Source organism: Ostrinia nubilalis, chromosome 15 (assembly GCF_963855985.1).
Source record: "Ostrinia nubilalis chromosome 15, ilOstNubi1.1, whole genome shotgun sequence".
NCBI lineage: Eukaryota > Metazoa > Arthropoda > Insecta > Lepidoptera > Crambidae > Ostrinia > Ostrinia nubilalis.
Genome location: NC_087102.1, coordinates 215,595 through 238,289, shown reverse-complemented (window position 1 = coordinate 238,289; position 22,695 = coordinate 215,595). Strand labels below are relative to the sequence as shown.

At 39.1% G+C, this 22,695-nt stretch overlaps 5 protein-coding genes across 7 annotated transcripts in view; 1 reads left to right on the top strand and 4 right to left on the bottom strand.

Moving 5' to 3' along the window:
• Positions 1 to 22,695, bottom strand: part of LOC135078619 (uncharacterized) — a 38,125-nt gene that overhangs the window by 4,491 nt on the left and 10,939 nt on the right. The window lies entirely within an intron of this gene.
• Positions 2,294 to 3,822, bottom strand: LOC135078405 (uncharacterized). Its single transcript, XM_063972973.1, has 3 exons — positions 3,456 to 3,822; positions 3,174 to 3,368; positions 2,294 to 2,720 (listed from the first exon to the last, which is right to left on the bottom strand). The coding sequence occupies exons 1-3, from the start codon at positions 3,696 to 3,698 to the stop codon at positions 2,382 to 2,384; spliced, it is 777 nt and encodes a 258-aa protein (XP_063829043.1). The 5' UTR covers positions 3,699 to 3,822; the 3' UTR covers positions 2,294 to 2,381.
• LOC135078404 (uncharacterized) lies at positions 4,437 to 6,017 on the bottom strand. Its single transcript, XM_063972972.1, has 3 exons — positions 5,638 to 6,017; positions 5,369 to 5,545; positions 4,437 to 4,852 (listed from the first exon to the last, which is right to left on the bottom strand). Exons 1-3 carry the CDS (start codon positions 5,863 to 5,865, stop codon positions 4,547 to 4,549), a joined length of 711 nt encoding a protein of 236 aa, XP_063829042.1. The 5' UTR covers positions 5,866 to 6,017; the 3' UTR covers positions 4,437 to 4,546.
• Positions 7,852 to 22,164, top strand: LOC135078621 (uncharacterized). Its single transcript, XM_063973149.1, has 3 exons — positions 7,852 to 8,181; positions 8,977 to 9,136; positions 21,533 to 22,164. Exons 1-3 carry the CDS (start codon positions 7,857 to 7,859, stop codon positions 21,801 to 21,803), a joined length of 756 nt encoding a protein of 251 aa, XP_063829219.1. The 5' UTR covers positions 7,852 to 7,856; the 3' UTR covers positions 21,804 to 22,164.
• LOC135078617 (uncharacterized) lies at positions 16,590 to 20,440 on the bottom strand. The gene is made up of 2 exons (XM_063973146.1): positions 19,861 to 20,440; positions 16,590 to 18,944 (listed from the first exon to the last, which is right to left on the bottom strand). The coding sequence occupies exons 1-2, from the start codon at positions 20,277 to 20,279 to the stop codon at positions 16,625 to 16,627; spliced, it is 2,739 nt and encodes a 912-aa protein (XP_063829216.1). The 5' UTR covers positions 20,280 to 20,440; the 3' UTR covers positions 16,590 to 16,624.

The following is a 22,695-nucleotide window of genomic DNA, read 5'->3' as shown; positions in this document are numbered from 1 at the left end:
GTATTTCTCTTCGACAAATACTTTAACACATTGTGAACCACTTTTCTTTCACGACTATAAAAATATTTTAGCAATTTAATTCACAAAATCAATTGCGCACATTTAAAATAAAGTTTGTTTACACTTTGACAGCAATAGACTGACATGCAAGGTGACATATCAATGAAGTTTTCAGTTACTGTTGCCATTAAAAGAAATTAGTACCATTAGTTTTCCGCAACATGGCGAGGGTTTTTATGTTCCTGGTCAGGCTATACAGTCAATTACAAATCAACAATAACACATAATATCCAGTTGGTTATATCAATGTGGGTTATAAATGTGACATTGGCGTCCTCAGTCGGACATTCAATAGGAATATTACCGCGCCCGCCAATGTTTGCCCAAGCATGCCCTAGGACTTAGATTAATAAAACCTAGATGGATAGTCTTCATACAAACGCTTCGTCAAGAGTGAGGCAAAAATCTTATGTCATTAGTGTCAATTTTGTTGGGGAGTGTAGACAGTGAAGGCGATTTTCCCGAAAGTAGGGAAATTTTTAATACGTTTTTAATTATTTTATAACTAACAAAAACAAAACGCATCATGTACTTACTTATTTATTGAATTCAAAGTACCTACCTAATTACAATAAGATAAATCGACTGAAAAGTCTCGATTTCATAAAAAAGGAAGTGTATTTGTACGGCGAACAATTGGGAAATAAATTTTCTTGTTACTGGTATCATTCCCGTATTTAATTTTTGAAAGCCAAATTCAAGCAAAATACGCGTCGAATCGTAGTACTTACTTATGAAATGTAACACTGGTCACTTTCTTTAGTTTTTCTGATGTATTTAGACACCCTTTCACAGCACAAACCGTCTTAATTAATTAAAAGTCGTCGAACGTGTTTACCAATTTTTCACTTTGACAGTTCATGTGACGTTTACGAGTAAGCCATTCTGGCTTACTAAAATCTGCCTCACCTTTCGTGCACTGACTATCTATCTAGGTTTTATTAATCTAAGCCCTAGGATAGGACCCTAGGTCTAGGTGACCGCAGCGGACTAGCAGGTTGATAAACAAACGTTCTAAATCTAGAAATTGACGCCAACTCCTAACACCAGTGTACGTGTATTAATCTGTTTGCGTCAGGAATAAAAAACTTGTTTGTTCTTAAACCGAACGATTCTTCATCAAAATACAACGAAGTATTTATTAATAATTTAGATACAATACAAGTGGAGAAATGATTTTTACTTTAAGAATTAAAGGAGCAATTAGGCACAACAACTCAAACAAACTCAATACCTATTATGATTTAATATTTCCAGGTAGGATCCGGGCAAATATAAACAATAAGGTTTTAATTAGGTAGGTAAACGTTAAACAAACCCTTACTTCACCCTTCGTGTTTTACGAGTCTTCGAAAACCCTTTACGGGATCCGCACTTTGTTTATATCCCTCAAGGAACGTAACAATGTTACCATCATTATCCATATCTCATGCAACCGGCAACGAACAAAAAGCCATGCCAATAGAAATACAATTTCACTCGAGTTTACCCAACGGAGTGTGGACACCTCACAACTTTACATCCAACGCCGAATCATCCAGAAACGAACTTTAACTTCGAGCAGTAGATGCCACAACGAAAGCATTCGAAATCCGACAATGCATGTCCCTTTTCGAACCAATGATTTATCACACCAAATTCAGACGTATGGACAAAAGAATAAAGTCAAAATTGAATTGTGTATAGCAAAGTGTACGTTTTCAGTTATCTTCTAATTTCCGTCCTCGGGGAAAAAGAACAAATCGACCTCTTTGGAGTTTGCTCTTCTATTTATAGACGGGAGGTTTTAATTTCGGTTGGTACTGCACACACATTATTTTATAAAATTATAATTTTATTGAAACAGACCATTTTAGATATTTCTGTTCTTTGTTTTGATTTGATAAGACTTTTCTAATGTTCGATCTCTGTCACTAAGATCACTATTAATTATCTAGTACGCGTTAAATTACTACTAGTGCAAGAAACTCAGTCATAATTTTTTCAAAGGTGAGGATTTTCAATATTAAAAAAATTTTCCTTTCATAAAAAACCAACTTCAATATTGTGATTTGAATTTATGAATAGGCTTACAATATTCTGTTGTAATGGAACAAATGCACTTTTGTCTTTTACACAAATGGGAATCCTTATGAAGTTTTAGGAATGGCAAGTTCAATTTTTCGTATTTTCGTTAAATCATTCGTCACTTTTTGCAACTTGGGTAATATTTAGGGCGTAATATTCAAAAGGCTTTCTTAAAGCTACTTAATTTAATATTTTTTTAAACTCTAAAGAATCACAGTCCAGTTTTTTTGCCGGCACAATCGCTCATTTCGAAACTACAATTGCACGGTGCTTGTTTCCTGCAACTTCCCTAAACTAGCGTAGTATATGGCGTCGGAGATCAACTTCAGCGCTATTGCCTTCTGCTTCACCTGCAGGCCCGCCAGCTGCACGCCGAAAGAATGGCCAATGATTTCGTCAGGGCCCATAGGCAAGCTCATCTTTCTGTTGGTTACCAATTTTTCTTTGGTTTTTGCTTTTGAAGATTTTCTGGGCATGGGCTGAGCATATGAGATGTATATTTTCTCCCCGGTCTCCTGGATGCCATTGTCGATGTCGTCGTTGGATTCTACCGCGTAGTGCTCGTTCCAATCGCTATCCAGGGGGTTCTGGTCCTAGAGGAATTTAAAAACAAAAAACTTCTTATTACTTCTATAGTAAAATTATATAGAGGGAATTTGTATTTTTGTATGTTTGTAACAAATAAACTAAAAACTACTGGACCAATTTGAAAAATTCTTTCACCATTAATATCCTATTTATTTTGTGGTAAATCAATAGACATATTTTTTATTTATAATTTTTAAAATGTGTGCGAAGCTGGCTAATTTTATTAAGTTCTCAAAACTGTAATTGTTAAATAAATATAATATTTAAATTTAATATTATGAAATCTTGATAATCATACAGAACTAAACTATGCTCACAAGGAGTACTACCGAGATCCTAGATGTAATCGTATCCGTTTCATCGTCGTACCCGCCTGTCAGATGTCGGATAATAAATATAAAGTCGGCGAGTCGGAACACTAATTTAATCAGATTACATAATAAAAACGAGACTCTTACCTCTTCTTTGATCGTATTGTTTGATTGATCTTCTTCAACAGATCTCTCAGACTCGGTGTCGGTGTGCTCGGCTCTGCTCCCGCGCGTGGTGTCCAGGCGCACCAGGTGCTCCAGGAAGCCCAGCTCCTTGTAGTGCCACACCGTCGGCTCGTACACGTCCTCAGGCTCCTTCGCGGTCAGCTGCGATGTCTTCACCTGTCCAAATCAAACCACACACATTAAAACAAGGCTGAATCGTTACTTTTAGAAAAAACCCAAATTGCTGAGTAAAACCATACTTACCTTCTTCAATTCCCTCATATATGTATTCCTAAAATTGTCAATTTTCTTCCTCACAGTGATTATTGTGGCATGGCAATCGAGTTGTTGATAGATTTTTAGCAAATCTTTAAACGCCTCATACCTTGCTTTTTTATTGAAATATTGCTTGTGTTTTTTGTCCCACAATAGCGGCATGCTCTTGTAAGTCTGTAACAAGTTGCGGAGTATTCTCCTGTTTTTGCCGCCGGTTGTGGCGGCGTGCATGGCGCCTGGCGGAGACGGCTGCTCGGGGCGGCGTCGGCGCGCGACTAGCTCTGCTGGCTGGCGGGAGCGGAGCAGCCGACATTTGATCGTATCGGCTCAGAAAACGCGCGCGTCGGCGCGTCGGGCGTCCGTGTCTGACGTGAATTAATTGAATACACACAAATCAGACCGGATAATATTTAGAGAGAGGACTAAAGTCGCCCGCTTTTACGATATTTTGTCGTACTGACCTTGATAATTATTTCGATTAGATTGACAGTCAAACGTTAAAGTTACGACTGTCAAACAGTAGGAGAGCTAGGTACTTATTAGTCATAGAGGTAGAGAAATAAGTAGGATAAATTAAAATTCAGTATCTTTATTGTTCTTTTCTTTATTCATAACTTAGCATCTATTACAGAACTTACACTTTATAAAAATAATTAAGTTTGAAGTTCCTATTATAGTAGGTATCTACATTGTTACTACATTATTTAGTTTATACATAGGTACGTAGGTATTACGATTTTGTCAAACTGTTTGATGAACGTCCTAGTTCTAGCAAAACCCTTTGGTCTTATTTCGTTTTATACCTACATGAAAGTTACGTCAGTTATTTATTTATTTAATTGTATTACATTACATACTAAAGCACCTACACTTACAAAAGTAATAGGTACCATTATTTTTTACCTTTAATGAGTACCTACCTACCATCTTAACATTTTCATTTAGTAGGTACTTACTATTTTCTTAACATTGTAATAAACTTGATATCCTACATAACAATAAAATTAAAAACTATTTGGCAGTGAAATTAATGAAGTTCTTTTAAAATTAACTTAAGATCCCCGACCGAAAAATATTTTCTACAAGTGCAAATAGCTCGTTTCGTCTAGCCTTCCCAGATTCGCGTAATAAATTGCGTCCGATATCAACTTCATTGCTATCGTCTTCTGTTTCTTGTCGAGGTCCTTCAGCTGCACGCCGATGGACCGGCCGATGACGTCATCGGGATCCAACATGGCCGCGCAGCCCGATGAGCAGTTGACGCTGTTGTTTCTGACGTTGGAACTCGCGCTGGGTTGCGTGCAGGTGATGGATGAGCTTTCTCCTTCTCCGTAATCCTCGCTATCTTCGTATGTCGCCTCGTGTTCGTTTGGCGTACTAACATCCTGAAAAATTCATTTTTGGAGTTTATCTATTTAGGATATTGGACAGCCTCATTTATTTATTTATGACAAATCTTCTCACCATGTAAACAATATGGACCTACAAAATAGTTCTTAGTGTAGTTAAACAAAGGCAAACACGAAGAATTTCGAATGATTTTTAAAGAGTACTTAACTATGTTCCCAGCGATGTTAATATTTTTGAATTGATTGTAGTGTTAACTACAGTCAACCATATAGACAACAAATGGACCAATTTAAAAAAATATATAAGGAGATTATCCAAAGGAAATAAACGTGTATTAGGTAGTATGCCTGTAATAAGGCGTGAAAACAAGCTATTCTTATAAGAGATAACCAATGAAGGAAGACAGACTTAAGTCACAAAACATTTTATGATAAGCTGTTGTTAAATTAAGTATCAGCAAAATTGAGTCGTCTTTTGTTTTTTGGTTAATTTTTTGTTGCCACTTTTTTGTTTTATATCGTAATCCAAATATGCCAGAGATTTATTTATACCTCAATTTTGAAGACCATCAAAGGTTCAGGGCTGCTTGGCGTTTGTTCTTCCCCGGGCGGCGGCGCCGACGCGTCCGCGCACAACACGTGCTCCAGGAAGCTCATGTCCTTGTAGTGCCACAGCGTCGGCTCGTGCACGTCCCCGGGGCTCCTCGCCGTCAGCCTCGATGCCCTCACCTGTACCAATAGAAAACATTTCAGGATGATCAAAATAATAAAAAAGTCGAGTAAACTCAGTAAATATTAACTGGAGAATTACTACACTTTACCTTCTTCAATTCCTTCATGTACACACTCCTCAAATCGTTTATTTTTCTCTTGACTGTCTGCACAGAGGCGTCTTCCTCAATTTGTTGATATACCTTTCTTAGAATCTCAAACGCTTTACTTCTTTCGGATTTGTTTAAATAATCCCTGTGTTTCCTATCCCACAGTTGGGGTAAGCTTTTGTAAGCCTGTATGAAGTTGCGGATTCGTTTTCTAGTCGGCGTACTCATGATAAAGACAGCGGGGACACGGTGAGTGACTAGCCCGTACGCACAAGTACACAACTAGTCGCTGTTGCGTGCGGCACTGTTCTAAAAATTTTAATTTAGCAATGTTGTGACCGATTTTTGGCCGGACTGGCACGATCCGGGCCGAGCGTACGTTCGGCGGCTACTCGCGAGTCGCGACTGCGTATACCGTCCTGCTCGATGCTCGCGTCGGATACCGGATGGGTTGTAACCGGATACGAGAAACGGCTCAGTCGGTCGCTCTCTCGCTCTTTGTTATGACAGAGGATCCGGTGCACTCCTAGGGTTGCCATGTTTGGCTTTTTAGGAACTTGTCCGGCCAAATATTGCCTTGTTCGGCCTGTCCGGCTTTTGTTAGGCTTTTTATACGGTTGTCGCGCCAGGCGAGTCGAGCCACAGAATCATATGAAGCGCACGCATCAGGGTAGCAACCGATGATGAAATTACTCACTCATGAACTAACACTAATTGCTATGCACGCCGCGCCCGGCCGGGCTTGTCTCTCATACAAAATTGTCATATGACATTTTAAATTTACAATTATACCTGTCATAAAAAAGCGAAAAATATAAAAAAGTATTGATTTAATGAAATAATTAAAATGGAAATACTTGCGTATTAACTGCAAGCTGCTATAAAAAATAAGATTTCACTACTAACACTTTTGAAGTTGAACACATAAAGTTGAATTTTTTTTTTCGTTTAGATTTACCATTTTACACACAATTAATGAAAAATTGTACATAACAAATATTGTTTTAAAAAGAAAAAGATTTCCTGTCATACCTACTACTTTTGTATAGGTATTTTCAAGAGCCCAATTTAACGACTTTGGTCTCTTTTAATGCCCGTTCCCCCCACTATGAAAACAAAATTCCTGTTATGTGTTGTTGTTTGTTACCATAGATAGGGGTCACTAATATTTAGGGATTGATGGTGAAAACGGTCATAAGTCCACTATTTTTCAATTTCGGACCAATGTGCGGTGAACCGACTGTTGTCGTATAGGTATGGTTAATGTGGATAAAACTTTTTTTTTCTAAAAAATCACCTTTAAGGTTAAAATATTTCTCTTAATTTTCACATCGTTTTGACAGTAAGATTTTTACCTCACTTTGGAAGAAGCGTTTGTATGAAGACTATCCATCTAGCTAGACTTTAATCTAAGCTTGCACACAAGGCGTAAGTAAATATTCAAAATCACTATCTTCACATTCCATGCGAAAACATAGTCAAACCAGTGATAATAAAAATCTAAAGCGTTTATTGAATAATAACACGTCCCCAGTCAGCTGTTTGCCGATCGACTCGCCGGCCGGCTTCGCGCTGGCAACGTCGCGGGATCCCGCGTGGCGGTCGCGGCGCGCTGGCAACGCGGCGCGCGGCAAAGAGTAGCGAATACTGCGCGTGTTGAGTGTTGATAAGTGATTATGCCTACCGGCCTACGTCATTGCCGCGAAGCAAGATTATTTATTTTTATTTTGAATACAATATTTAAACATAGTAAATAGGTAAGTAAATGATTAGATAACTGAAAGTAAGTACAGAATTATTAAGTATTTCAATTTAATTGTAGACCTCTACAATGTTTGTTCCACAATGTCTAAAATGTTTAATTAATAATTATTAATTGTCGTCAGCCTATTATTGAATTTCAATTACAACATCGTCATATTTCAATTAGTACCCTAACTATGAAAAATAAACAGTTTTATATCCTCCTGTAAAGTTTGCACAAAATTGTCATTAAGGAGTTTAAAAATTAGGCTGACGAAGTGTAAGTTGCAAATGAATTATGTTTAAAAGATTAATGCCCATTTTCACACTCAATCCCTAATTTTTAAGTGATGCCTATGAGAACAAAATTCTTGTTAAGTATGTGTTAGTGTTACCATAGGGGGCACTTAAAAATTTGCGATTGATGATGAAAACGGATATAAGTAGCATTGTAATAGTTTTATACCTACACCGTTATGTCATCTCTACGCATTTCACCATCTCTTAAGCCACCTCGCCCACCTCGCGCGATGAGCGATACGCACGAAGCGGCAACATCGCTTGCGATTCGACTCGCTCTCTCGTCGCGCAGTATCGCCTCGCCTGCGCTTTGGGAGGCCGTGTTTGTAGGTTTATACGCAATGACCACCACCAACATGTCCAGTAGACAGTTCAGAGAACGGTTGATAGACGAAGTGAAAAAGTACCCTGTTTTATACGACACAAGACACGAAAATCACAGAGATATTGACATTAGAGACCGCTGTTGGTCGGAGATTTCCGAGCGGCTCGGTGGAAACAGTGAGTAGCATTACATTCTTATTGCATTGGAGTTAGGGTTTAAAATTCGTGTAGTTGAGGCTGTGGACAATCGTGCAACGAGTTAGCAAACATGTGCGAGCAGCTTTGTGTTGTGATATTATTGTTCTTTGTATGCTCACTCGGTTTGATAGCGCAGTGGGCGCGTGGCGCGGTCTGTCTGATCGTATTAGATTCTCGGGTTTGATATCCTGGTTACTTTATTCTTTGTGATATTATGATTTTTTTCTATTTATGGAATAAACTTAATTTATTACCTCTTTTTTAATTAAGAGTTTATTTTTTCTTTTACAGTTATGCATGTTTTCACCATCAATCCCTAATTTTAAGTGATCCCTATGGTAACACATAAAAGAATTTTGTATTCATTCATAGGGTCTCTTAAAAATTAGGGATTGATGGTGTGAAAATGGGAATAATGCCCGTTTCACCATCAATCCCTAATTTTTAAGTGACCCCTATGAAAACAAAACTCCTTTTATGTGTTACCATAAGGGTCACTCAAAAAATAGAGATTAATGGTGAAAACGGGCATAAGGAGGTGGCAAGGAAACGAATCGGGAGTCTTCCAGTGACTTGGCCCACTTTTAGCTTCGCCTAGTGGAAGATTTTTTTTTTAAGAATTCAATCCAGGCACTTGGCCCGTGGACCAAGCTAAAAGTAGGCCAAGTCACTGGAAGACTCCGTAGTGAGTAGGTACCCATTTTTTTAAGTACTAGGTACTTTATTTATTCTATACCTACACAGAAGGTATTCTACCACCAACTGTTACTCCAGGTGAGGTCCTGAAGCGGGAGTGGAAGATCCTCCGTGACTCGATGCGGCAGGCGCTGAAGCGCACCAAGCGCGGCGCCACCACCAAGGCCGGCGCGCCCTGCAAGAAGTGGCGCTTCGAGAGCCGCATGGCCTTCGTGCTGCCCTACATGACGGTCAGGAGGTCAGTGCTCATCGTCCTTTACAACACCTCAGCCACACTACTCTCAGCGCACCAAGCGCGGCGCCACCACCAAGGCCGGCGCGCCCTGCAAGAAGTGGCGCTTCGAGAGCCGCATGGCCTTCGTGCTGCCCTACATGACGGTCAGGAGGTCAGTGCTCATCGTCCTTTACAACACCTCAGCCACACTACTCTCAGCGCACCAAGCGCGGCGCCACCACCAAGGCCGGCGCGCCCTGCAAGAAGTGGCGCTTCGAGAGCCGCATGGCCTTCGTGCTGCCCTACATGACGGTCAGGAGGTCAGTGCTCATCGTCCTTTACAACACCTCAGCCACACTACTCTCAGCGCACCAAGCGCGGCGCCACCACCAAGGCCGGCGCGCCCTGCAAGAAGTGGCGCTTCGAGAGCCGCATGGCCTTCGTGCTGCCCTACATGACGGTCAGGAGGTCAGTGCTCATCGTCCTTTACAACACCTCAGCCACACTACTCTCAGCGCACCAAGCGCGGCGCCACCACCAAGGCCGGCGCGCCCTGCAAGAAGTGGCGCTTCGAGAGCCGCATGGCCTTCGTGCTGCCCTACATGACGGTCAGGAGGTAAGTGCTCATCGTCCTTTATAACACCACGCATGGCCTTCATGTTGCCCTAAATGATGGCCAGAAGGTCAGTGCTAATCATCGTTTATAATATCTCAGCTACACTTCTCGCGAAGTCACCCAAAGTTAGAAGTATAGATGACTTCGAGCAACCTCGCCTCGCCTCCCCCGACTTCTGAATTTCGATATTTTATATTTTTGCGTGAGTCAAAAGGGCCCGAAGCGGTGCAAAGTTTGATCACGAAGTGTCTGACTACATTACTTGGGTAACTTCGATTCGCATCGACACATCGTCCTTGCCTTGTTAGAATAAGCGAAAAGCAAGAATGCATATTGCATGCAATAGCAGCAAAACGAGTAGTGTAGCTGAGGCATAAGAAGAATATAGTAATTTGCATCGCACTTTCCCATTATCCTCTCTAAAGTAAAGAACAAACACTAAATACTGTCGAAATCGGATAGATATCTAATCTAGCATAATAATTATTTTCTATGTTGAAATAGGTTTCTTTAGTTATTTTATTATTTATTTATGGAGGCAATTATTGTTTATTAGTACTTATGTCATCTATGTCCTTTAATCGCGTGATATCTCCTAAGAGATTTACGAAAAAATAATAATATCTAACCTAGTAGGTTTATTATAGCTATTTAAAACTTTTTATAAGGAAATAAGATTGGCACAGCAGAGTACTAACTTTCATTTGAAATAAGTAACATGAAGTACCTACTTATGTTTATTATAGTAACTCATAACGTATTTCTTATAACCACAACCACAGAATAAGTAATAGTCCACAACACTGCCACACTGACCTAGTCATAGCTTACTAAACTTATTGTTAGAAAATCAACGAGACCTTTTTGTAGCAAGCAACGTTAGCAATAAAACAACTTTGAATCATATACTTGTACGTATTCACTTTTAATGCAATAACCATGAAATTAATTTATAAGAATCATTAATTAATCACTCGAACGATTTAAATATCCGGAATGGAGATATTCTTCCCAGCATAACGGTTCCCGCGGAAAAAGCTATTGTTGCGGTCAATAATCATCCAGGTCCTCAGCCTGATGAACAACTTTTGTAAAAACTTCACCGGGAAGCAGGGACAGGGCAGGGAGGGCGCCAGCAAGGGCAGGTGGATTCGCAAAAATTTGTAAATGGACGCCTCGATGTGGCTGTCCTCTCCGATCTTCTGGATACCCTCGCGAAACAGGCCCTCCATGGACGCCACGTAATTGTTGAATTCTCCAATCGAAATAGGTTCCGGTTTGAATTCACTCTCAGATTCTTCTAAGCCATACAATACCTCATGAGCTGCCACATACGCACTCAAAATTTCACAATTGGTGTGATAATCTGCACATTTCTTTAAAAGAAATCCACAAAAAAGTTGCATTCTAAATTCTTTTGATGTCTTTCCCGCACTAACCATCAAATTTGGCAGCTCCTTCTCACAGTTTACTAAGGTTTCCCTAATCTGATCAGCCTTTCCTAGATGATTGCTCAAATCATTTAGTTTACAGAGTAATGTGGCTAAATTGTCGGAGGAACTGCTCAATTTCGCAGGTTTCAAAATATGCCCAAGATATAACTTACGAAACCTTTGCACAAATCGTGGAATAACGGGGACTTGGCCTTTAGGTTTAATTTTTTTTATAAACCTTTCCATCACCTCCAAGCTAAGACGTCTTGTCAGTAAGATCTGTTTTTGTGTCTGAAACTCTTCGCATAGACTCATGACGGACTTAATAGTTATTTGGAACCCCTCAACAAACGCCGGCGTGGTTGCCTTTTTAACTCCTGTTTTCCTGTTAATCAATTCCAGTGTTTTGAACAAATTCATCGTCTCCTCCAGTTCCTCAACCTGACTTTTTCCTCCCTGAAATACTATCTTGATATTCTCTCTACTGGGGCAATTAGGACCACCAGAAATGTTTAGTAGATTGAACAAATTATTCATTAACAATACAAAATCTACGGTACCTGTATCAGGTTGCAGAACTTTAAATTCTATATACGATGCAAGGCCCACTGCCACTGCGCTACTGAACAGTTGCATTGCATAAATAGTCTTCTTTTTATCTGATTTTGTTGGAGTTATATGAGAGTCTGTTAATTTAGGGGCAAATTTTACTCTCCTCTTCTTCTCCATCTCATAAAAATGTTTGATATGTCCAAAACTCGCTACTTGATGACAATTTCCTGTATCAAAGTGAAAGTCGTGGGTCAGAAAAACGTTGCGGAGTTGTCGTATCATGTAAGGTGTATCGAAAACGTAATAGATCTTGGAATCATTAACATAAAAGTATGGCCTCTCAGCATTCACGGATCGAATATTAAGTTCATCTAAATGCTTGGACTGTTTACATACAAAGGCTTTTATTCGAAGTCCACTGTCAAGTAGCTTTATCAAGATTTTATCAATCCATCTTGAAATATCTTCACTGGATTTTGTATCAGAAATAAATGAAAACCCAATCGGTTGCATCCATTGAACAAATAAACCCCTCGCGAGCACCACCACTGCGTATCGTGCAGGTGTCAGCTCTTGAACTCCATCTATCTCATGTAAACCAACAATCCTGTCTTCGTTTTTGTTGTAAGACAACAAAGTCTTTAATGGCATTACATCCACCATTACTGTACAGTATTTCTCCATTTCATCCATGTTACTGACTTTATTTTGTAAAGGTGCGATTGTATAATCATTGACTTCACTAGAGATCGGTAGCAGTACCTTATTTATAAGTGTAGTAACGGTTGGTAGTTGAAAATCCTCTTGGATGGATTTATACGCTGTAGGACTGGTGTGGTATAAATTCAAATAAAACGTCAGAATAGGCAAATTCGATTTGTCATTTCTATCTGCCAACAACTGCAATTGGTCTTTGGCGAGTTTTGAGAGCGGAGGCGATAGGAACTTGTCACAAGATTTTTGAAATACCTCCATATGGTAACGGAGCTCATCTGCATCGATATTGTCCAGATCATTTTGGCATTTGTCAATTTCCATAAGAAGCTCTGAATTTTGTTGTTTATCTTCGGCAAAGGACGTGCCTACTTGTGTGAGATTGTCTTCCTTAAAGTTCCTCGTGGTCTGCGCCCAGGAGCCGTTCATGTCCCTGCCCGCTTGTACCGCGACCGCGCTGGTCCGCCTGTGCCTCGGCAGGTGCAGCGTGGGCACGGCGCCGATGACGCGCTTGCGCCCCATGGACGTCACCACGATGTCGGAGCGCCTGAAGTGCCTCTCGCAGACGTACAGGGTCACGTCTTGGTACAGGTCGTCGTCGCGGCCCAGCGCCTTCAACCATACTGATCGCCTGGAAACAAAATAAGAGTTATTCTATACTATACATACTCTAAGAATAGTGTAGGTGCCTACCAATGATATTATATAAAAACAAAAGCAGATATGTTATAAGCGCTCGCGCTGTGAATACTCAAATACGTCCCAATTGGGACGTCTTGTGTTTAGTCTTCGTGTGGCCTGCGTCGTGCGCAATCGCGTGCGTACCACACCGTAAGTTCCTGTGTTCTTACCAAAATAAATAAAAAATGCCATCGTGTGTGTTTCGAAAGTGTACCAATTATGACTCTAAAGTAAACAAAATACAAGGGATCTCTTACCACATGTGATTATGCAAAATTATTTAGTATTTATATTTTCAATTATTTATGCAAACAATCAAGACACCATGCGCCATGTTCAAGTTAAGAAAGAGAAAGCGATCTTGTTTTGACGTTAGAGCGATAAGGATGCGTGCGCTGCGGACATAGATTAGTTAGTGCAGAATCGTTAAAACTATAGCTATCTCTTTCATTTGCGTGCTATTTCGTATCTTTTGTTTCACTTATCAGTTACATTTGTCAATGTGTGCAATTTGGAATAGCTCGGCACGGATTCAAATCGTAATTTCTATGAACGTAACATATCTATAGTTCTATAATATCATTGGTGCCTACTTATTTACGTAACTTAACGTTTACACGCGTGGTAGGGTAGCTCATGTTTTAATTATTATTAGTATGTATTTTATTAATCGTGCTGAATGACAGTTTTACACCATGCACGGTTTTTCATTTGCTAAAACAAAGTTAAATATTAGATAGTATTTCTTTTAAGAACTGAAATTCGAGCAAGGCCAATAAATGAAGCCATTAAATGAAAAGTACCTACGTGATATTAAATTTCTGCTCAACAGTCGAAAGTCAAAACTCGAAACGCTAACTAAAAAACTTCTACTTATTCATAGAACCAATATGAAAACGCATTAAATTATTAAATTAGGTACCTACCTGTCATAAGACTTTCTATCATTTTAAAAACATTAACGGAGTCACTTATTTTCTGCAAATATGTAGGTAGGTAGGTAGGTTCTCGTACGTTTTCTAAAATGCTTATACACAAATTGTTATTCGAGTCGAGTCCTTATCTAATACCTATCAATAAATAAGATGACAAATTATAATATTAAGTTGTTTTGTAAACCTTATTAAAATGAATATTAACTTTAATAAAATTATGTGTAATTAATTCACAACGAAATAGATTCCATCCAAAATTAATGTAATTGCATTGTTTGCTATGCATTAACATTATTGCTCAAACGTAGTGCGGGACTAGGGGAGCGTTGTGGTGATATTCTGTCATCATTTAATTCAATCTGTCTACATAGTGCTTGCGTTTGTTCGAGGAGAATGGCTCCCCTACGCGTTATTCAATCAATAACAACCTCAGTAATATAGCCCATACATAGGCATTATCCCGACGAGAACATTCCCGTGAATACAACCACAGTAGATAAATCAATATCTTACTGTGATACAACTCGTATGTAGGCAGATTATAGGTACGCGCCCAAACATCCAGTGAAGGCCGAGTTAGACCTGTAGGGTTACCACACCACCCCTCGGGACTAGTCGCAAGACTTTGGGGCGGACTTGCCTGGTTTTATTACATGCAACTTATTATTTAAAAAACGTTATCAAACGCCTCACGCTTTAGTTTCTTTAATAGGTATAAAGTATAATTTTTAATTTATTTTTGTCAACATTATTAATTTTAAACTTTCGCGTTGCATTTAAAACAGTATCACCTATCCGCGTATCGCGTTAAAACCTGTTTTAAATTCATTAAACTATATTAATCTTACAAACATTCTTAACATGAACATTTATTTATTCTCACAGCTAATGAATTTTGCTTCTAATAACCTTGCCTTTGAGTCTAACTTTATTGAACGCGATTGCAAAAAAGTATGATTTGTGTAACTACATAGTTTCCTTGCGGTATTATGGTAACCCTAGCCCTGGAATGAAAAAGTACCTTCTCTTCTAACAGTGCGATTTTCCCCTAACAGATTTACAAAAATGTAGGTATACTTATTTACATTCCCTAAACTAAATAAACAGAAATAGTATTGTCAATGAGAAAATGGCGCCAATTAACTTACTGGTGGGGCTCCGTGGGTACGGGGAAGTATGAGACGTCCTGCTGCTGCCACTTGGGACTGGCGAGGCAGCCGACCACGTTGCAGCAGCGGCGCGGGTTGTGGGCGTGCCTGGCGATCCACATGCTCGCTCAGCGCGCCGGCTCAGATGCGTCCGCTCCGGGCTGCGGGGAGACGCCGACTGAGCGGGAGCGGCGGGGACAGCCGAGTGCAGACGAGCGCTGGGAGTTCTGGGTTCGATTCCCAGGTTCATTCATGTTTGTTGTGATACAGTCGGACTTGGGACCGTGAATTTTCATAACTACCACTGCAGCGATTTTTGGGACGATAAAAAATATGTATTTACTACATTGTTCGCAGTTATTATTAACTTGTACTTAGGCATAAAAGTTATTATTAACTTGTTTAATTAAATATGAATTAGGTACTTACCGGTGTTCCTAATAAATCTACTTATAATAAATCTGTAGAGAGGTCAATTCTGTACATGAAACATATTTTCAAAATAACTATCAGGGGGTGATTAGTGACCGATACTGATGCCAAAAATGCAATTAGTAAAATTTTTGTCTGTCATAAGTAAGATTTACACAGTTAGTTCCACAGTTAGTTTATTTACCTCGATGTGATGAATCAGAACACTGATTTTGTAATGCATAAAACAAAGAACAAATATTATGAAGTCATAAAATCTTACTCTTTTTTGCAGCAGGCCTAATTTGAATTTTTGGATATTTTAAATAGAAAGGCAATGAAGCTTCTCATAATAGGTATTATAATTTTTATTTCATCGTTCAGTTCCAACGTTCGATTCTCGTTCAACGGTATTTAGGTACTTACGGTATTTTTTCAAAGGTTTTCATGGTATCATTTTGCAAAAGTGCCGCAATGTACAGGCGACAGCACATCATACATCATATAGGTACTTTAATGTCGCAAAATAGCACTTGGCTTATTAAAGCTGTCATAATGGCACATCGTATACCTAGATGTGGTCTGTAGATACAAACGATGGCGCTTCAAGCAAGCTGGATACTATGGGATCTTATGTACAGACGAGAACATAAAAATCATCAAACGCGGTAGTGGTGTCGAAGCTCGTAGTAATACTCGAGCTATTGTGCAATAAGTCTGATGTTGTTTGTTTGTAGGCCTACTTACACTACTTAGGTGTTATAGGGACGAATTTGCAACATAATTATTAATAACATAACAACATAGTTTGATTGTTGTCGTCTGTACATCGGAGGCAAGGTTTTATGTCCAAATTTATTCGTTCTTACTTGTAAATAATTGTTCTGAATATGACATAAAATCAATCATAAATCAAACCCACGTACCTACCTACTTAGTACTGCTTACCTACATAGTATTTCAGGTAAAGTTGAAATAAAATAGCGATGAGAATTATAGTTTTTATTTCTTTCGCATATTAATTAATCAGTAAAAATTATTGACGGAATGATAACATTTTTACAGTCAGAATCATCCATACAATAGACTTTGTTATTGTAGTTGACTATCATGAACAGCCTTAATCTGATAAAAGCCTTTTTGAGGTGTTCTGTTGGGAAGCACGGACATGGTGGAGAGAACTCCACGCGTCTTAGCCTCTCGAACGTCACCGCGACTATCTTACTGTTGGTTTCCAAGCTTTTGATAGCTTCGCAAAATTCTTTTTCCATGATTTCTATGAAACTCATAAAATTCACCCGTATGGTCATATCTGGAGTTCTCTTTGTTGAAACTACTCTGTTGCTAAATGATAAAACGAATGCTTTAAATCTGTCGCAGGTGCTATGGTGGTTTAGACATATCCTAAACAATACCATCCAAATATCTTCAATATTAATTTGCTCAGCAATTTTTAGATCTGTGAAGAATTCAGTTGGAATATTGATAACTGATGTTGAACTGTCCGGCACTACCTCTTCCTCATGATGATGCGAATCCACAATTTGTTGTGAATCATCCACTTCGATAAGGTTACTAATACACCTTGCCACATCCATCGAGCTGTGTCTACCCTTCGTCGGTTTCAGTAAATGGGTCAAATATAAACCATTGAAAATATCCACAAACTGCGCGCTGTTCGGCGTCTCGGCATCACCACCAGCCTCAGATTTGACGGGCTTGAACATTTTCTTAGACACCTCAAGATTTAGGTTTCGTGTGAACAAACAGTCATGTCCTTCTAGTCTTAAATCTTTAAACAAAAGTAAAAGGGATTGAATAGTTATTTGGAAGCCTGTAATGAATTGAGCATCTTCACATTTTTCAGCCTGTTCTGTGATTAATTGTAATGACTTAAAAAATTCGCTAGATTGTTTCAGCAAATCTATTTGAGTTTTATTTCCACGAAAAGGCTTCTTGAATAGCTCTCCTGCCATACTCGAAGAGTTCAACGTATCGAACAGATTGTTCATCAGCAATAGGAAATCGATAGTATCATTAACGGGTTCAACTAATCCCATGAAATGAAGTTCGTTCGAGGTTGACAGGGCCAAGGCCACTGATTGGCTCAACAGTTGCGCCGCGTAGCGCACTTGGCGGTTCTCTGCGTCAGTCGGGGAGAGGTGCTTCGGGGATAATTTAGGAGCAACACATAATTTTGGAGTTTGAAAAAGTAAATAGTTTCTAACGTGTTCAATCGTTGCTACAACAACGCCACTTTCTTTTTGATATTGGAACCTGTAACTTAAAAACTTATCACGAAGTTCTATCAGCATATCAGGGACATCGAACATGTAATAAATTTTAACATCATTTACGAAAAAATATGGTTTGTCGACTGATATTGACCTTAGTTCAACTTCATTCAACAGATCCGTTTTAGAATTAGCCACAAAAGTTTTCACTTTAAGTCCAATATCGAGGAGTTTTTTTATATATTGGTCTATCCACTTTGACACCTGTGAATGCCTTTTTGATTTTGATAAGAATGCAAACGCTATAGGTTGAGACCAGTTAACAAATAAACCCCTCGTTAGAATTACTACTGCGTATTGAGCTGGTTCCATTAACTGACGTCCGTTAATGTCATGTAAACCCACAATTCTATCTTCCTCATAGTCTAGGCAAGCCTTTATTTTTACCAAGTCTACTATCACCGAGCAGTACTTTTCGCGTTCCGTCATGTTACGAATTTTGATCTCGACAGCTTTCATTATTGCTTCGTTATATTCAGTAGTCCCTGGAATGCGAACTCTTTGTAATGTTCTACGACGGGGTAAGTGCATATCCTCGCTTAGTAGTAATTCGAGCGCTCGTGGGCCGGTATGAAATAAGGTTAAACCTAATGCTACGCTATTTTTTCCAAGACCTCTGTGCTTGATGGTATTTTGTTCTTTGATGATTTCCGAGAGGCGCTCAGGTAAAAATTTATCGCACCACTTGTCGAATGTGTTTTCTATGTTTTCGATTACCTTATTGTCCAGTTTAGCCTCAAAGTTGCCGAAAATGACCGGCCGAACCTGAACAGATTGATGCTCCATGTTCGTGTAGTCGGTCTGGGAGCCGCTGTCTGACGTCACAAGCGTGGCCTGCACGCCCTTGTGCTCAACTGGTATTTCTCTTGATAAAGGCATAGGCACTGCGGTCCACTTTAAAATCTTTTTATGCGGCGTATTCACGATGTAATCCTCTGTCTTAAAATGTTTCTGGCATAAATAGACTGGATATGATGCTGGCTTCTCCGATGATAAAATCTTAGACATTAGTTTTTCGTCACCGATAACATCTAGCCATTCTTTACGTCTGAAATTAAAAAAAAATTATAAAAAGATGCAATGTGGTCATGTGTCATAACTGGGTACCGTTAATCAAATAGTTAACTTCGTTAATCGTTAGTCCGTTACTAAATAAACGTTACATTTCGGAAGATTTGCTAATCGTTAATGCGTTAACACGTGATAAAAATTGCATTTTTTATATCGTTGTGTTAGTGATCTGCTTACAAAAACTATTGTTTTGACAGCAGATCACTAATCATTATCAACGCGTTTTTCGCGACACGCCGCCGCGGTGCCTGCGGTATTTTTTGGTAAATAGTAGGTATTGGATTAACGAATAACGGACTTAGGAGAATTTAACTGTTTTTAAAGTTAATTCGTTAATAGAAATGTTAAGTTCGTTAATTAACGATTAGCGGATTAACAACTATTAGTCCATTTAGCGTGAAACTTGTAGTAGGGTGTGCACGCGCAGAACACAAAGCAGTTCTGGACATACGAGTATAAGTACGTTATTGTAAAAAATAACTGTCTATATTAAAAAGAAATTAAGAGCATCATATAAATATCTCTAAATCTCGTCTAATTAGAATTAGTTAAAAGTTCATGTACGTACGTGTAAGTATGTTAGGATGAAGGATCGTATTTCCCGAATGATGTAGTTAAATGACATTCTTTAAAAGTAGTACCTAGTAGTACTGCATTAACATTACAACTACTTGCAAATTGCTATGCAAGGTGCTGTCGTCTGTAGACTGTAGTGTCTGCCTCTGTACCTACTGCATTATATTAAATGTTGCGTTAGAAACCCGTATTTCTTAAATGTATTTACCCGACTGCGCCATAAGGAGGCTTATGTTTATTTGTATATTTTTTTTAAATTTAATCAAACTGACTTAGGACATAGAAAAAATTAAATGAAAATTTTGAAAAATACACACCTCACCATTGCCATCGGCGCCTTGAAAAAATAATGTTCTTGGCTGTAAATGTAATAACACTGTACTGTGTCACAGCCAGGCATGCTACATTTTAAATCGATATTGGATTTCTGAGCGTAAATTCCAAATATAGTTTTTCTTGCAGTACGGGGTTTCTTTGAAACACTAGGCGTGAGGAGATTATCGTCTGATGAACTGCCATCGTTCGAGCTGGTACTGGAGCGATTAGTCATTGGCGCGTCTTGTTCAGTTGTCATCGTTACTTCTTGAGACTCGGACGCCATGGATTCATTTTGTGAATACGTCTCGTTTTTAAGTTCAATATTAGGAACTGGGAAGTGTTCTGGTTCCTCGATTTCTTCTTCTTCATCGTCAATGGTGACATCACAAGTATGAATATTTTCTTCTTCCGGGTCCATTTTGATGATATTCTCATAGGATTCTTCCCTGTTTTATAAAAACCGCTTTTTTTAATCAATTTGATGATCCGTTTAAAAAAACTTGTGCAAATCGGCACAGATTCTGCGTGTGAATACGACGCGTCCGCTGCGGGGCGCGGGGCGCCGGCGACTGACCGCGCGCTCCGAGTGGGGCGAGTGGGAGCGAGAGGGGCCGGCTGTGGCACAAACGGCTAGCGGCGCGCCTGTGTGTGTGTGTGTGCACGTCTGTGATCCTCGAGCTCGACGCACGCATACACAATACGCGTGATGTCACAAAGCTTCAAAAGATATTCTTAAATACCTAGTCGATTTTGTGACCGACACAAAACAGGGTGACCAAAACAAATGTTTTTTTACTTATTGATTTAAACAAGTTTCTACTTACTTCATTTAAAACAATTTAATATTAAGGAAAGAAACATGCTATGAAAGATCTTTTCAACAAGTAGGTAACAGACTTGGTGAACATAAAAGTTAGAGGCGTCGCGTCGACGACCATTCTATATTTAGCACATGGATATGTTTATCAATTTATTATGTAGTTAGGTATACATGTAGTATACTAATTGTGGTAGGTACTAACGTCTTAAATTTACAGGAATCATAACTGTATTGCTCTAACTACTTAACTAACCACCAGTAAGAGCTTCTTCGTTGTGGATAAAAAAAAAAGTATCAAATTAAATGTCCTTAGTAATCAAATAATGTTATTAGCAGAATTAACGTTGCATAGCATAGCATAGGAAGGATAATATAGCATGTATTCTTACAATTATTATTAGGTACGTACCTATCTACCTAACCTAGTTAGGGTAGGGTTTTATATCGAATGAAATCATTAGGTACCTACGTGAGAAATATTCTAATGCATTAGGTAGGTAGGTACTTAATTGTTTAATTAACGCAAACTGAACACAAGTTTTTAATCGATAAACGATTTTTACTATAGAAACTGTAGATTTGATTGATTTTTCTGTGTTAATATTTTCGCACATAAACCGATATTAGCCTATTAAATACCTAGGTATAAATTGTAAAAAAATCTGGCTCAGTTTAACCTATTGGCGAAATGGCGACAGTATTTATTGTTTTAATTATTTTAATGTTATTTTTGGGATGGACTGTCCCCATTAGAATTTTATTATGAAAACGAAAACTAGAAACAGTTTCAATCAACTGATAAACTTAATATTAGTGTAACGGTCCACTCATTTTCCACGTTGAATTCTCAGAAACGAGCGGCAGGTGAAGGACACAGACGTGAAGCTGGACGAGGGCGAGGAGCCGCCGGCGTCGGACCAGGAGTCAGAGGCGTGGGAGCCGGCGGGCGGCGGCGGCGGCGACGACGCGTTGGAGCTGTTCTTCGCGAGCGTGTGCCAGAGCGCCAAGCGCCTGCCGCGGCCGCTGCAGCAGCGTCTCAAGCGGCTTACGCTGGACGCGCTGCTGCGGCTGGAGGAGGAGGCCGACGCCGACGCGCAGCCCAACGACACCAAGAACTTCTAACAGCACACGGATCAACTGTCCGAAGCTGTACCACAAAATAAATAGGATCGGAGGACAGTCTACATTTTAAAGTGCGCTCGGACATCGCACACATAGGTTGACAACGCTCACCGACTCGATATTGTCGATTTGACACGATTCGCAAACCTATGTGGGTATGCAAACGAAGTAGATACATACAGGTAATTGTCTTCTGTTCCTATTTATTTTGTAAGTATCTGTACGGTACGGAGACCACAAGCTGCATGCGACATGTCGCCGCCTACCTGCTGGTTTTGGCGAAAAATATAGTGATTACATCACAGAAAATGGGCCGAGTTGGGGTGGAATCCTTTGTAAATAAATAAACCTTGTACCTATATTGTTATCGAAATATTTCAGGCATTATCATAATATGCCTATGATCTCAATAAATCGTGTGACGTCACAATTCTATTAGGCCCAATGTGGCCCCCTTCTCAGTAGATCTGCGCCGGACTATGGACCTATTTTCCATTAGATATCTTACAAGCTTACATTCACCATCCACAAGGACGTTGGCTGTCGCTGCTGCTGCTATAAATTTATCTTGGTACATTTAGCCGCCAATTCTTCCAAATTATTGTTAAAAGTAGTCAAGTTTTGTAAGAACTCCATTTTAACAAGCCTTCAAACGTTACATATTGTGGAGGTTGCAACCATTCTGTGTAGATTTAAGTTAATGTAAGTAATAGTTAAAGAATATAATAATTATCATGATAATTAACTCAGCGGTACTTTTTTAATTCATCATGATCTGGTTTTTAAGTAATCATCATACCTACCTAAGTACATACATACTCATATTCATATGAATGCAGTTACTAATTATTGTTAGTTACTGTAAAAATATGCAACGTGTTAATTAATAGAA

Coding starts and splice junctions, on each gene's coding strand:
- LOC135078404 (XM_063972972.1), bottom strand. CDS start 5,865: ATGAGTACGCCGACTAGAAAACGAATCCGCAACTTCATACAGGCTTAC. Junction 5,546..5,637: donor ACATGAAGGAATTGAAGAAG/GTAAAGTGTAGT, acceptor CTATTGGTACAG/GTGAGGGCATCGAGGCTGAC. Junction 4,853..5,368: donor TGATGGTCTTCAAAATTGAG/GTATAAATAAAT, acceptor TGAATTTTTCAG/GATGTTAGTACGCCAAACGA.
- LOC135078617 (XM_063973146.1), bottom strand. CDS start 20,279: ATGGACCCGGAAGAAGAAAATATTCATACTTGTGATGTCACCATTGAC. Junction 18,945..19,860: donor GCGCCGATGGCAATGGTGAG/GTGTGTATTTTT, acceptor TTTTAATTTCAG/ACGTAAAGAATGGCTAGATG.
- LOC135078621 (XM_063973149.1), top strand. CDS start 7,857: ATGTCATCTCTACGCATTTCACCATCTCTTAAGCCACCTCGCCCACCT. Junction 8,182..8,976: donor CGAGCGGCTCGGTGGAAACA/GTGAGTAGCATT, acceptor CTGTTACTCCAG/GTGAGGTCCTGAAGCGGGAG. Junction 9,137..21,532: donor CCCTACATGACGGTCAGGAG/GTCAGTGCTCAT, acceptor TTGAATTCTCAG/AAACGAGCGGCAGGTGAAGG.
- LOC135078405 (XM_063972973.1), bottom strand. CDS start 3,698: ATGCACGCCGCCACAACCGGCGGCAAAAACAGGAGAATACTCCGCAAC. Junction 3,369..3,455: donor ATATGAGGGAATTGAAGAAG/GTAAGTATGGTT, acceptor TGATTTGGACAG/GTGAAGACATCGCAGCTGAC. Junction 2,721..3,173: donor ACAATACGATCAAAGAAGAG/GTAAGAGTCTCG, acceptor AAATTCCTCTAG/GACCAGAACCCCCTGGATAG.